The 14,530-nt window shown below is 41.6% G+C and overlaps 1 protein-coding gene across 2 annotated transcripts in view; it reads right to left on the minus strand.

Moving 5' to 3' along the window:
- znf385d (zinc finger protein 385D) overlaps nt 1–14,530 on the minus strand; it is a 139,075-nt gene that overhangs the window by 12,805 nt on the left and 111,740 nt on the right. For both annotated transcript variants that reach the window (XM_061717482.1, XM_061717480.1), the window contains 2 exons: nt 6,512–6,835; nt 1,298–1,479 (listed from right to left, as the gene is read on the minus strand). In XM_061717482.1, coding sequence (XP_061573466.1) covers nt 1,298–1,479; nt 6,512–6,835 — 506 coding nt within the window. The remainder of the gene's footprint in view (nt 1–1,297; nt 1,480–6,511; nt 6,836–14,530) is intronic.

Genomic DNA, 14,530 nt, shown 5'->3' on the forward strand with positions numbered 1-14,530 from the left:
TGTTCACCATCTAAAATTACTGCAGTCGTACTGGCTCCTTTTCTAAAACCAGACTGATATTCCGATAACAACCACTCTTTCAATAATTCACTTACCAGTGCCGATTTAGGGCTATAATTATTCAACTCTACTGGATCATTTCCCTTGAATAAAGAGAGAACAAACGAGATGGACTCCATTTGTTTGGCCTGAGTGGCCACATTAATTGACATTTTGCTGCAAACACACTTTCCACTGTAACTCATAACTGCTCCAGTTCACATCGTTTTGGCCGCTCGGTCCGTTATTGGTCTTTACAGCAGAAATCATGTACCTGTCTATGTGCATACAGAGTGGAGGAGAACAGACGTGCCTAGCTGTCGACTCAGGACAGAGTTTTAATCCAGTAAACGGGGCGCTGAAGCCTGATAAAACGCAAAGAATTGGTTCAAGATGGGGAACTGATTCTGAGGAAGGGATTGAAACCACGTCTTTCAAAGAGAGTAAAGGTTAGTCATGTGTTTGGTATCCCTGCAAACATAGAGAATAACTCATTTCTGTGTTGAATGTACAGTATTTCTCTTAGTATGGTAAGAATGTCATGAAAATGACATTGTGCAAATGATTCATCGTCAGGCCTTCATTTATTCAATCAAATGTAACGCTGACTGAAGAGCTAGTGGAACATATTTACAGTGCAATTCATGTTTGAGAGTTGGTCATAAAAACATAATTTGCATAAAGTGCATGCTTGTACTTGGATTTATTATTTCCTAGCATATCCTCCCCCTCCTACTGATCCAGCAGCACATACGAGGGAGGTGCGTTGGCATGTAAGAGCCCCTGCAGAGCTCCACACGACTCTCTCTGTTGCAGATATTTTGACACAGAATAATTTATGAATGCCAAATTCCAGCTAGTGTGCAGGATCAATGTGCAGGACCATTACTTGTCTTGATGAGGAATTTAGAGGTGACAGATATGCAAGTGGTATCAATCTTCCTCTGAACAAGGATATTTTCCAAAATGCCACACCAATCTTTCACAGACAAAACGACTGATGTCAGAAAAAATGATTAATATAATTGCTTTCTATGTACTTTGACATTTGTAATTGAGGATAACCCGCTAAAATGCCATATTACTAATATTTTGATTGCATACCACTCCAGCCCATCTCTTTTTCTTGTTATAAATCTCTTTTTTAAAAGGCCCAATTAAAGCTTCTTTTAGAGGTCAATAGCTGGGAACAGTTCCACTTGAAATTCATTTCCAGTGTATTTTAATGCATGACGATGTCTTGGTTTATAGCACTCACCTGTTTTAGTTGAGTCTCTGAGTTAACATGCACATCACATGTCTCACAGTAAAAGGTTTTGTTCTGAAGGCCTGTCGTTGATTTGGGGGCTGCGGGCAATTTGCCTTTAACTCCCGGTCGAGGAAAGGACTTGATGCAGCCCACGCCGGTCCGAGCCTCGAGCATCGTCTTGTGCTTGGTACCTGCAGGTGGAAACAGGAAACAGCCTCGTCACGTCATTATCAGCCTGCAAATGCAGCCGGAGGGACGAGTGAAATCAGGAATGTGCAGCGTTGTTATCTGTGAAATGAGGGTCATTTTGTAAATTAGCCTAAAACGTTCTAGTTGACAACTCACAGCTATACAAGTTACTCATGCTGCATTGGACACAAAGACAAAAAGTCTTCTTGCATCGTACAATGTGGTGTTCACTGACTGTTGTGTGATGAGGACTTTGGGCCGTTGCAACACCTTAATTCTATTTTTTTATTCAGGTGTGTAATGTCTAGGGGTTTAACAATATATCGTGCCACAAAATTTTGCGATACAAAAACGTCACGATACATGTCGTGGAGGTGACAAACTGTAGCGCGATATTGGGTTATTAATATTAATATATTGTGTTTACTAGTAACGCACATCCTATTGGTGCAGCGGGATCACGTGACGACCGCGCCTCGACCCGCGGACGAAAATCTTACTACGCTCAGAAGAAACTAGTACCGTTTTGCGTCCCGATCACGGGGCTCTTGGGGGGTTTTGAGCTCCGAAGTCCGAACTTTTACTCATAAGGTGAGCAAGAATCAATCTTTTTTATGATGTAAAGATTGTGTCGTCCCCAAAGGTGGGAACGGGATGAAACGATAACGGGGTTCACCTTACGGCCTCAGGCTGGAGCATGTGAAGCTCTTAGCTCTGGCAGAAGATAAATAACAGTAATGTTTCATTTTAAGTTTGGGACTTTTCATAGTTTATTTATTTACTTTTACACCGGTTGTCGGCGGAGCTGCCATACAACGGCGCTGGCCTGACAACCGGGAGCAACTGGGGGATTCAGTGTCTTGCCCAAGGACACTTTGGTGGACATGGACACAGGAGGAACTAGGGTTCGAACCACTGATCTTCAGGTTCATGGGCGAACGCTCTACCAACTGAGCCACCTTCCCCATACATGAGAGAAACGATTCAGTTTGTGGCAAAATATTTTTACTTGAATGAAACTGAAGATGCATTATGCATACCTGACATTTACTTTTCATTCAGTTTGTGGAAAATGGTTGGCCTGGCTTTCTCTTTAAAACTTAAACAGTTATAAAGCATTACAAACTGTAACAATAGGGCAAACGCACAGCATTGTTTTGCGTTGTGTCTTTCAAATAAAAAACTATTTTTTCCAGTCATATGTTCCTCATGCAAGATTGTTAAAAAAATACTGCTATAATTTCGTATCGTATCGTTATCGTGACCTCAATATCGTGTATCGTACCGTATCGTTTGATCAGTGTATCGTTACACCCCTAATTATGTTGCATGTTTTAGGACACAGCTTCACATTTAACTCTAAAATCTTTGGTCTACAAAAGCGTTTACTGTATATTCCTCTTGAGGTACAGCCCCGTGACTGTGAAACAAGCCCAGATTATCAGCCCTCCACCACCGTGCTTGACAGTTGGTATGAGCCGTGCTGATGATATCTTGCGTTAGGTCTTCACCAAACTTCTCCACTTTGATCTCAACGGTTCAAAAGACCTTGTTCCAGAGGTGTTATGATTTTGTTCAAATGCAGCTTTATAAAGTTTTAAAGAAAGGAAACTTTCATTTGGTAACAACCCCCCCCCCCCCCCCCCCCAAAGAAAGTCCCCTACTTCGTCATGGGCTTTAAACATGGCATCTGACGATTGGTACTGATTGGTAGGAAGATGCTGTAGATTAAGCTGGCAAGCAGGAAAAACAGGGGAAGACATAAACAAGGTGAAACAGGAAATGCAATCAGTTGGTGGAAGAGAGGACGACGCAGAAGACGGGGTGAAATGTAAACAACTTCTCAGTGCTGTGGTTATCCGTGTGGTTTCGGTTAGGGGTTAGGCTGCCCTGCATGTTTCAGATGTTCCCCTGCTTTAACACACCCTGATACATGAACAGACTTCTGCAGACCTTGGTGACATGCTGAGGATGACCATTCATGCAAATCAGGTGTGTTAGAGCTGGGAAGCATTTCAAACATGCCAGACCCCTGCCCTAAAGGGAAAAGCCGGAAGAAGAAGAACAAGAAGAAGTGAGGATGCTAAGATTTTCTTCTTTTTTGGCTCTTTGCTTATTGCACAGTTTGATTGGGTTGAAATTGATGATCCTTAAACGGGAAGGTAAGGGATTTTACGCAAAAGCCTCACCCTACCCACCTTGGAGTGGTCTTCATTTGCAGCCCAGGCTTTGTAAACTGGAAACAGAGTGTGTGTGTGTGTGTGTGGGGGGGGGGGGGGGTTGTGAGGCTTGGAAGAGTTTGTGATGAAACATGAGGCGTTTGTAGATCGGATCCTGCTATTATCACTGCATGATGAACGTGGGTTTAACGTGCGTTGGCAATTATTTAATAATGTTCATTTTGTCCATGGCTTTACAATTTAACTTGCTGATTCTTTTCGTCCGCCTTCATCAGAGTGACTCTGGTGAAGGCGGAAGTAATTGCTGAAACATGTCAGGTATTTAAAAACCTAAATATTCTTGTACGACGAAAAGAATCAGCAAGTTAAAGTGCGTTGGCCATGGCTAGCCGGGGGCGTTATCCGCGTAACATAACGTAACCTGTGTGGGCGTGTAGAATGACGAGGATGGATGAATATCGGTATGATCGTTTTTTGGCCGGGTTTTGCTTCTAGCAAAGCCCCGGTTTGTCTTTTTTGTGTCCACTTGTTCCAACAACGGACCATCATCCTTTGTGGTTCTGGACATTCGCTGGTTCATGGCGTCCTCGGCAACGAGGCTGAGTAACTCCCGCATCTCCTTGTCTCTTAGTTACTCATCTTGCAAATATAGATCCTACCTGTTGTTGTGGTTAGTCTCATCAGCTGTTTCTTTATTTTATGAAACAATAATAATAAATAAAAATAACACTGGATTTTCACCGATGTAGAAGGGGCTATTGAGGGGCAGCTGTCCGCTTTGTTGATATTTCATTTCAAATATTAGATGTGATGTCATCCAGAAATCACTTTTCCTACCTTTAATCACATTGTTCTTACTGGTGTAAGACATATTATTTTTCACTTGTTAATTAAAAGGATATTAAAATGATTGTTTTCAATCTACAATACAATTCTATTTTTAATAAATCCGCTTTGTAATGTTTGGAAAGTGCATGCAGATTGAAAAGATCCATTAACTGTAACCAGATGACTGAAAAGGCTCTGAACAACAGATTCTGAGGCGATCTAATAACAGTAATGAAGTGCCAGTTAATTTGACTTTGACTTTATTGCCAATAATACAAACACAAGATCTTCCACGTTTTGTTTTGTCAGTCTCATTTCAATCATTAATATACTTCAGTGTCTGCCTTCCAGGCCAGCATTAAGGCCTTTCTTTCAAGAAGAGGACGGGTGCATGCCCAGATCTCCGCTCCCGCTCCATCAATCATTAATCAATAGCTCAAGCAACCGCCCTGGCAAGGGGTTACTTAAGGACACCTTTATCAAGCATTGAAATACAGTCATGAATGATGTTTAAAACTATACAAGACAAACCCCCACACCCCACCCAAAGCATGCGCTGGGTGCAGTGGTGTTGACATCTCTGGGCTTGGAGGCGTCCGTGATGGATCATCACACGGTGGAGAAATGTATCATAGTCAGACAGATCAGCGCTCCAGATCTCTTTTTGGAAGAACGTGGTGACGCCCATCACTCAGCGATGGCAGCATTAAGCGAAAAATGATGGGTTGTTTTTTAGAACTACATACAGTACGCTGCCGCCATGGACTGCATCTTTGACAGGGATGGGATTCTCACCATGAGGACGCAAAGCCCCTTTCTGCACACTTCACAAAGGCATGGCTGAGGAAGAGGAGGGTACAGGTACGGGACTGGGCTGCTTATAGGTGCAAAACTGCAAGTCAGGAGGAACGGGACCAAATAACGGCCTCGGTCCTTTATTGCCTGGTATCTTCAAATGCCAGGATACTCCTTTACGGATTATGTTCAAGCGTTTGGAATGGAAATATTACAAAGTGGTAAAAAATTCACTTCCCAACTGTCACATATGCAATGAAATAAAAGTCAAAGTGAGTTTAAAAATCCCTGCATTTTTGAATATTTTTCCCCTTTCCATGACATTCCAACTTTTTCCCTCACCAACAGGTTGATGTGGTAAAAAAAAAAAAAAAAAAAAAAGGACTTCCAAGTTTCTGCAGATCTGTCACTTTCAATCGGACTCAACCACCGAACAAAAGGCTCGGACTCTCTTTATTGGAAGCAAATTGAATATTTTATATTGGCTACAAAGATACTGCCGAGAAAAAACGGGGCATCAAAAAGAAAAAAAGGCCGTCTGGCTGGTCATGAAAGGATTGTGTTCCCTCTTTTGAACAAGTTTGATCGGTGAATCTCACTTGCTTGACCTTTTTGCGATAAGTCTGTTCAGAAACTTTTTTTATCTTTTAGATATTTCTTCCTATTTTTGTTTCTGTGTCCATTCGCCTCTTGGAGACAAGTGTCTATCCTACAGATAGTCCAACTTTGGAAAAAGTGCTAATCTGAAGAAGAAAAAAACCAAAAAGTCAGACTAATGCGGAGGGACACTGCTTCTCATCAACCCCAGACTGGAAGCAGACGTTTCGGCGCGCCGTCACATCTGCAGAAATGTGTTTGACGCAGCGGAGGAAAATACAATCTTTGTTTTTGGGTACAACAATGTCTCACAGTGCTCGAATTTAGATTTTTATTTATTTTTTTTACAGTGTTCCTATGGAAACATTGTTTGTCCCTTTTTCCAAATCTGAAACTGATCGTCAAAGACAGCCACTAAATCTTAACAATAATGGGAAGCAACAGTGAATAAAACAACCTTCCCCACATGACACTGGCTCACCCGCAAAGTCTTCTAAACACAGAACGTTTGTCAGTAATATTTCAAAACATGGACTGAATAAAGAAAAAGCAGGCCTCAGTGTTTAATGTGAATAATGCATCCCAGCCCTCACCCCCCCCCGTGACGTCACGGGGGCCCCGGCGCGGCCCTTACCGAGGTTGTGCGCCTCCAGCTGCGACGCGGAGTTCACGGCCACTTTGCAGAGCGAGCAGTAGAGGAGACGGCGGGCTTTCTCCTCCTCCGTCTCCGCGGTGGCCTCCGTCTCAGGTTCTGGCTCCTGCTCCTGCTCCGGGTCTGGTTCTGGTTCTGAGGGCGAGCCGAGCTTCGGTGGCCCCTCGTCCCCCTCGGCGCTCAGGGGGCTCTCCAGGGCCGGCAGTGAGGACGCAGCCGCCGGCGACGGCGCGGGGAGGAGCACCGGGAGCACCGGGGGCTCGGGCAGACTGATGGCCGGAGACAGTGCTGCTCCACAGATGCCATCTGAGGAAAAGGACACAAAGTTTGGGATCAATTATATATCTTTTTTTTTTTTTATAAATCTTTTTATTGGTATTTTTTTGGCAATAACAAAATGGTAAAAACAGATATCAAAACCAACCCTATCAAATATGCCATCTTTTAAACCCCAACCCACCCACAATTGCATGGCTGTACAAAATAATATATAGATGTGCAGGGATCTATTATATATCTTGATGGTTTAAGGCAAGTTTATTTGTATAGCACATTTCAACACAAGGTAATTCAAAGTGCTTTACACCAGCATTAAAAGCAGAAAGACACAATTAAACAGTAAATAAATTAAATTAAATAAAATGATGAGAAAAGAGGTAAAATAATAAAAAGCACAAGTTGTTAAAACTAAGGGCAGTAGAGTACAGCAGGTACACATCTCATTCTTACAATGTCAAGAATTATGTTTCTATACGGTCAAAACGTACAAAGAACGGGTCGAATACAGTATTACAAAAGTAATCTGTAACAATTTGTACAGTGAATTAAACCAATTTGACAATTCTATGCCACAATGCCTGTTTCCAGGTCTTATTTCACACAACTGACGAAAATTATGTTTCTATACGGTCAAAATGTACAAAGACCGGGTCAAATACAGGATTACAAAAGTAATCTGTGTCGATTCGTGCGGTGAATCAAACCAATTTGGCAATTCTACGTCACAACGCCTGCAATCAGGGCTTATCCATCACTAGTGTAACTTTGCGCAGTTTTCAAAAATCACAAGTATTTAATTTAAAAGTACGCTGTGATGTTTTTAGGCCTGGTTTAAAGGAGCTGACAGTTGGAGCAGACCTCAGGTCTACAGGAAGTTCTTTCCACCGGTGAGGAGCAGAATAACTGAACGCTGCCTCACCTTGCTTGGTTCTGGTTCTTGGGAACCACAACAAACCAGATCCAGATGAACCTCAGGGGTCTGGGAGCTTCATAGGAACTAACAGATCCAGCATGTATTTTGGTCCAAGACCATTCAGTGCTTTGTAGACCAGCAGTAAGATTTTAAACTCTATCCTTTGACTCACTGGAAGCCAGTGTAGTGATTTCATGACCGGTGTGATATGGTCCAGTTTCCTGGTGTTTGTAAGGACTCTGATAGATTTCTTGTTAAGGCCTGTAAAGATGCCATTGCAATAATCCAATCTACTGAAAATGAATGCATGAATAAGTTTTTCCATGTCTTGTAAAGCCAATTATATCTTATTTATGCAATATTCCCCCTATAGATGGCTCTTTATCAGTGTGAAAAAGTGAGTTTAAAGGTGGCTGATATACTGCACGATGGTGAGTGACATGCGCAGCCAAAAACAAGCTCAGGTATTCAGACCAAATTGCAAACATTAAGTTCAAGTACCTTTTTATAACATCAACTTTGACATCATACAATTTTCCAAACTGTGACAAAATACACTTAAGACATAATAAAATATTCAAAAGTGAGTTTTCAGCCATTTAAAATGATGAATAAAACTAATGTGACGTGGGAATTTGTCAGTTTTAAGTTATTTAATGTCACGTGACATAATATGTGATATAAACGACTGGAGCAGTACATATGTCTCTCTCTCTCTAAACTTAAAAATGAGGAGTTAAATGAGGAGAAGGTGTCTCTACATGGATTCATGTGGTAAACTACACAAAAAAAGAGACAGAAAGAAATGATTCAAGATCAACTCAAGCAGAATGGGGAGCGCTGCAATCAAATGCAACACATCAAACTTGACTTTTAACACCAGAGGCAAGCAGCTGATTTCTATTTTTGAAGATAAAAAACAAACCCACACGATGATCTCTAAAGGAGATGACAGATCTGTCATGTTATTCCCGTTATTATAAGATAGCAGCATCTACAGTTCTGCAACACTCAGACTTCTGATCTGGTGTTGGCGTGAGAGGCCACGTGCACGGTGAGTGAGCCGCTGCAGCGCCAAAGAAACGTCTGGTGCTTTTAGGTCCGAAGACAGCAGCAGATCAATATATTTGACTCATGAAACAACACTGCATGTCAGATTATCGAATACAGAGGAGTGCTACCACATTTACGAAAATGAAAGTTTGCCTCGCCAGCACCTGCTGATCGATGGCGACGCCTGCGAGTCCTCTGCGCGCCGGCGTCGCGGAATGAAGATCAGCCGAGCCAGTGGAGCAGATCAATAGTGAATCATGTCATGCTATTTCTGCGGGCTGAAGTGTACGGCCCTTATTTATCCCAACAGAAGCATCAGCAGTCGCTGCCTGCTCGACAACCTTTCACCATTTGGATGTTTACAAGAGGCTCCCTTGTGTCAAAGATTAAGAAGAGAAAAAAAGAAGAACAAAGTGAAAGCAGCATGTGGGATTGTGTCAAGACTTCCTTTACTGGGGCGGGGGGAGAAGCTCTGGAACCGCCTTAAATGATATCCCGAGATCGAGGCTTTCGCCACTCTTACAGCGACAGGCGGGATGAATTATTCAGCCAAATGCTTTAAATCTATGTAAATATATGCGCTGTGTATTTTTCCTCCAGTATTTCGGCATCTGTGAACCTCCAATCCATTAACCTCTTGAAATGAGTTTGAGGCACATTTATACTTATAATACTCTCTCCTTTTACACCTGACTGAGTGCAGCGATGACATTTTCAGTGTGATCATCAAACTGCATGTTTTCAATGCAGACCCCGAAAGACAATGAACGCACAAAAATTGGACACCTGCTCTGATGTCAAGTTACAAAGCTATATAATTGTAACTCAAATCAAATCATTGAAGAAATGTCTCATTTTTACATGATTGAACAACGAACGAGGTCTCATGGTAATATATGAATAGGAGGTACTTGAGAGTGAAACAAATCTAAAATGTTACCTTATGTATATCACTGTATGACAAATTATTTTTGTGAAAAATGAATTTAAAGGGGGGACATGATGGAAAAAAAATACATTTTCATAGGCTTGAGAGGATATATTTGGATGTCTGAAGTGACTACCACCTTAAAAACTCAGACATAACGCAATCAGGCCAATTTGCTTGGGGCTGCTTCAGTCTGGAAATATATTGTCCAGTGAGCCGTTCAGAGTTGCAGGGCCCTGTGACATCACAGACCCAAATTAACCCTTTAGGCACCTTTTTTTTTTTTTTTAAAAAAAAGAGAAAATATTCAGTTTTCACATCAAGAATTCAAAATGCCGTAACTTGAAAGTGGTTAACAATAAAGACATAGTGTAAATGAGAAAAATACTCAATATGACCCAACGTTTATGACGGGGATAAATGTACTCATCTAATTTTTATATTGTGACGTCACATGGCGGCCGCCATCAGTGAAACTGAACTTTGGACATATTTTATATGTATATGCATATTTTCTGTTTTTTTTTTCTTTATAAGTTTAAAGTTTATGTATATTATATATATATATATATATATATATATATATATATATATATCAGCATATCTGTTTTATCGGTTTTATTTTTTTTATGGTCCCAGAAATCATCATTTAAAAATAAATGTAGGAAATCGGTGGGTTTGGCGTTCATCAATACCGAGCAGGTTTGTCAAACTGCCTGATCCACTCACAATGCTCTCCCTCATTGGTCATATAAATGGAGCCATCATCATCATCAGCTATTTATTGCGACTGCCCCAGCCGCTTCCACCGCTTTTTACAGCGCTACGTTTGCCTGTACGAGGTCGGCCCAACAAGTGCTGCTTTGTGTGCACTGCAATTGTTGACGGATGTGTCACCGCCATTTAGCACAAACGCATCGCCTCTTTCGCGGTCACTAGTTCCCCATCCCCACATCTCCTTAATGCGCTCTCTTCCACTCCCTTCGAACATTAGGCTGAGGGAGCGTGTTTCAAACTCCATTTACTTTTGGACTCGTAGACACGTGCTAATGTTAGGATCGAAGCAGCACATGTCCGCCATCTAGTGGTAGAACATGGTAACAAGATGTAGCTCTTTTTAAATCGTCCGCCTCTTTCAGTTTTTTTGCTCGTCGCAATATTGTGATTTTGGTGCTTAAAGCGTTAGAGGTGGAGTAGAATTAACAAGTTGACTCCACTTTATAAAAGCAACAGCTCAAAAAAGCAGGAAAACGAGGAGTTGTACCTTTTGTCTGTGGCATTTTGACCTGTGGCATGTCACAGAAATGTGATTAAGACCTCAGAAAATCATGCCAGCTGGATTTTCTGCTTGTGTTGTTCTCTCAGCTGTAAGTCGCTTTGGATAAAAGCATCTGCTAAATGACCTGCATGCATCATGATGTCGCCTTTAAGTTGAAATAGTGACTTTAAGTTGTGCTATATTGATCAGAAACCCCAAATGCACCTGGGGGCCCCCTCAGTCAGCAACATGTGGAAGTTTCTTCTGGACAAACTTCAACACCATTAATCTTGGTATCTCTCTGTTTTGGCACCTTCTCAAAATGTTCCACGCAGCCATTTGTCTCCCCTTTTCCACATCCAAGTTTGGTGACACAGTGATGTTCATCTACACCAGTGTTCCCTAATGCAGCTCCTGAAGGGCCCGTGTTCCAGGGACCACTGACTGAAGCCATTAACTATGGGATAGGCAAACCCTCTGAGGACTGAGGGCCTTCGCTCTGGCGGGGGTCATGTTGACCCGAGCCTTAATGTCCTGTAACTCTCCCTGGGAGTCCTGCAGCATCTGAGGCTGGGACAAATATGCAATCCCATGTTTGTGATCTTTGTCAACCTGGAGGAAAACCTCTTTGAATCTTCCTCAGCTGGTTCATTTCAGTGATAAAAGCCAGCGTTTCTCCTCCAGTCTCCTTCATCCCTTACAGAGCTTTTACACAGAAGTTCAGCTTTGTGCAAAACAAAATCCAACAGCTACAGATCCACAACGGCACACATGATGATCATCCATGTTGTGCAGCAGAAAAATCCAAACACAACGACTTAAAAAATGCTCATTCAGGTGGATTTTGGTAACAATTTACAACAGAGAAGAATCCTGAAAAGGAAGATCTAAGTCTGACTTCAGGGATTCTTAATTTGAATTACAGGACAGTTTGTCTCATAGAAACATGCGGCTGATTGGATGAAACATCTGTGTATCAAATTCACCAATTTAAGAAATTAGTCAAAGTCTAAGTGAACAAATACAACCCAGCTGAAGTTGTCCAAACATTTTTTTAAACTGAAATGTTGGAGCTTTGCAAGATGAAGTTTTCCTCTGATTAAGATCCCATGCGTGTCATCCAGCTGCTTTACAAGAAAAAAAAAAAAACAGCCCCCTCTGACTATTAAAAAGAATAGAAAATCTCTCCTCAGCAACCGAGCTGTGCAACATGTGCAAACTCTGTTTTCAACATCTGGTCCAAAAACAAACAAGTGAAAAGTCATAATGATTACTCTGATGTCTCTCTTCTGCTTGGATTACACGCAACCTCAACACCACATGGCTGAACTGCAGACTGACCAGGTCAGTGTAACGGCTGATACCGGGCCAGAGCCGCTTCCTGCCTCACGGCCACAAGGGGAGCCCTGGAGCCGCACGGTCGGCCTCCGCCGTAACCCCAACCCTTTGGGGAGAATTAAAGTGGTTTGTATTTATTTGTGCCAGATAAGCCCCCGCACATGTTTGGTGAAGGCCTTTAAACTCACGGAAGTAAACAAATATAAGTTATTTAACGCCAGGCACAACAAAGGATTAAAAACAAATCCAGACTGGAATGAAGGGGAAACTGTGGTTTATGTTTGTTGGGTAATCAGTCGAAAGCCGTCATTATGCTGTCACGCAACGGTTGATGCCGACGGAGAGATGAGATGAAACGTCGGAAAGATACACATCACATCAGGAAGGGGAATAGCGGTAGCCCAAGTTACAAAAAAAAACTTTCTATGGGGAAAATAACACACCAAAGAAAAATGTACACGTAATAAAGTTCTGACATTTTTAATAAGATCCTTGTTGGGTTTGGTGGAGCGGGGAATCTCTGGCACTTCGCTCCTATTTTTCTACTTCTGACTTCCTACTTTTATCTAACTTGGATCAAAAGGAGAGAATAAAGAGCTAATCTGACTTTTAGGAAGCAGTACAAGTGAGATGCATGAGGGACTTCCTCTGGAAACCACTGGATCGGCATAGAAAGATGACCGTGACTGCAACCCAAAGTTATTATCGTTCACGATAACGAACGAAATAACAAAAAACTAAAATTGAAAAAAACATTTTGTTAACTGAACTAAATAAAAACGAAAATTAAAAGACAAAAACGATAACTAACTGAGACTATATTGCGTGTTTAGAAAACTAACTAAAACGAACTGAAATTATAGATATAATTTCCTCCGTTTTCGTCCTTGTCAATATAAGCCTTTTGGTATGATCAATTTATTCCACTCTGGCTGTTTATCTCCAACTGGCAGCTACGGCACCTTAACGCCTCACGGTCCGTGACGTCAAAACTAAAACTAAAACTAAAACCAATAAAAACTAAACTAAAACTAAGCATTTTTGAAAATATTAAAACTAATAAAAACTAGCAAACCCACTGTACTGATCTGTAAATGTGTTCAGTTAAGTATTTTTGTTCATTATTATTTAGTTCAACCAAATTTGATTATTTCTGTTTTTTTTGGCTCCATCTAGTGGTATTTGTTGGACACAGTAATCGTAAAGTCATGTGACTTCCCATGAGCCTCTTAATAAGGAAGCCAGGTGCATTGAACAACCATGCTTTGAAGAAGAATCCATGCTCCTGTTGTCTGCTTTGTATCCAGCTCTGATCTGCAAACATCCTATGCCTTATGGTGCATTGTTGGTATGTAAATGTGTAGCAGTATTTTATCTACAGTTTTGCAATAATTATTTGTAGGAAACTAACTAAAAACTAACTAAAAACGAATTAAAACTAACTGAATTGAAGGAGAAAAACACAAGACGAAATAAAACTAGACTAAAATGAAAAATTCAAAACTATTATAACCCTGCTGCAGCCATCTTTGTTGTTTTGATTACTGGTTATCGGACCGCTCATTTGAGGGTCACGGTAGACGACCCACCTGATCTGAATGATCAGCTTTTTTCCATGTAGATTGAGAAAGATCAGGCCTGACCGGTGTTTCAGTTTTCACCGAGGCAGTTCGTCATTGGAGCCTCGACTTTTAATAGGCAGCTACTTTGAACATCGTCTGCAGAACAATGCGGAGTTGTGCAAGTTCCATCTCGTTGATTCAAAATGACGACACTCGCAAATAAGTTTTACAACCACTGGAATCACCTTGGCAGCAGGAGCGGACGCGTTGCAGCTCTTGGGTTTCCTCAGTTAAACCCCAGCTCCACTTTTACCTTCAGTAAAAAGCCATGACGAATGGCAATTTAGAAATCTAAAACTTAAGTTGTTAAGTAGATGAAGGGACTTACATGAATACAATCACAACAACCTGGATTGGAATTGGAAAATAACCGGACTGCACCAAACTTGTTTATTTCCAGTCTAAATTGCCTTGGGAAGACTTTTGTTACCAACTGGTGCCATTAAACACAAAACTGTAAAAACTGGATTGTTTCAGAGCTGTGGTCCAGGTTTCTGGACTCACTTAAGTGCTGCCGCCAAGAGCGGCCCATCTGGTGTCCTGAAGCGGGGTGCCTTCTGGTTCCTGCCGCCAGCACATGATTGAACCCCGGAGAAGCGGTTCAGTTTCA

The sequence above is a fragment of the Cololabis saira genome, chromosome 3, assembly GCF_033807715.1.
Source record: "Cololabis saira isolate AMF1-May2022 chromosome 3, fColSai1.1, whole genome shotgun sequence".
In the NCBI taxonomy this organism is placed as follows: domain Eukaryota; kingdom Metazoa; phylum Chordata; class Actinopteri; order Beloniformes; family Belonidae; genus Cololabis; species Cololabis saira.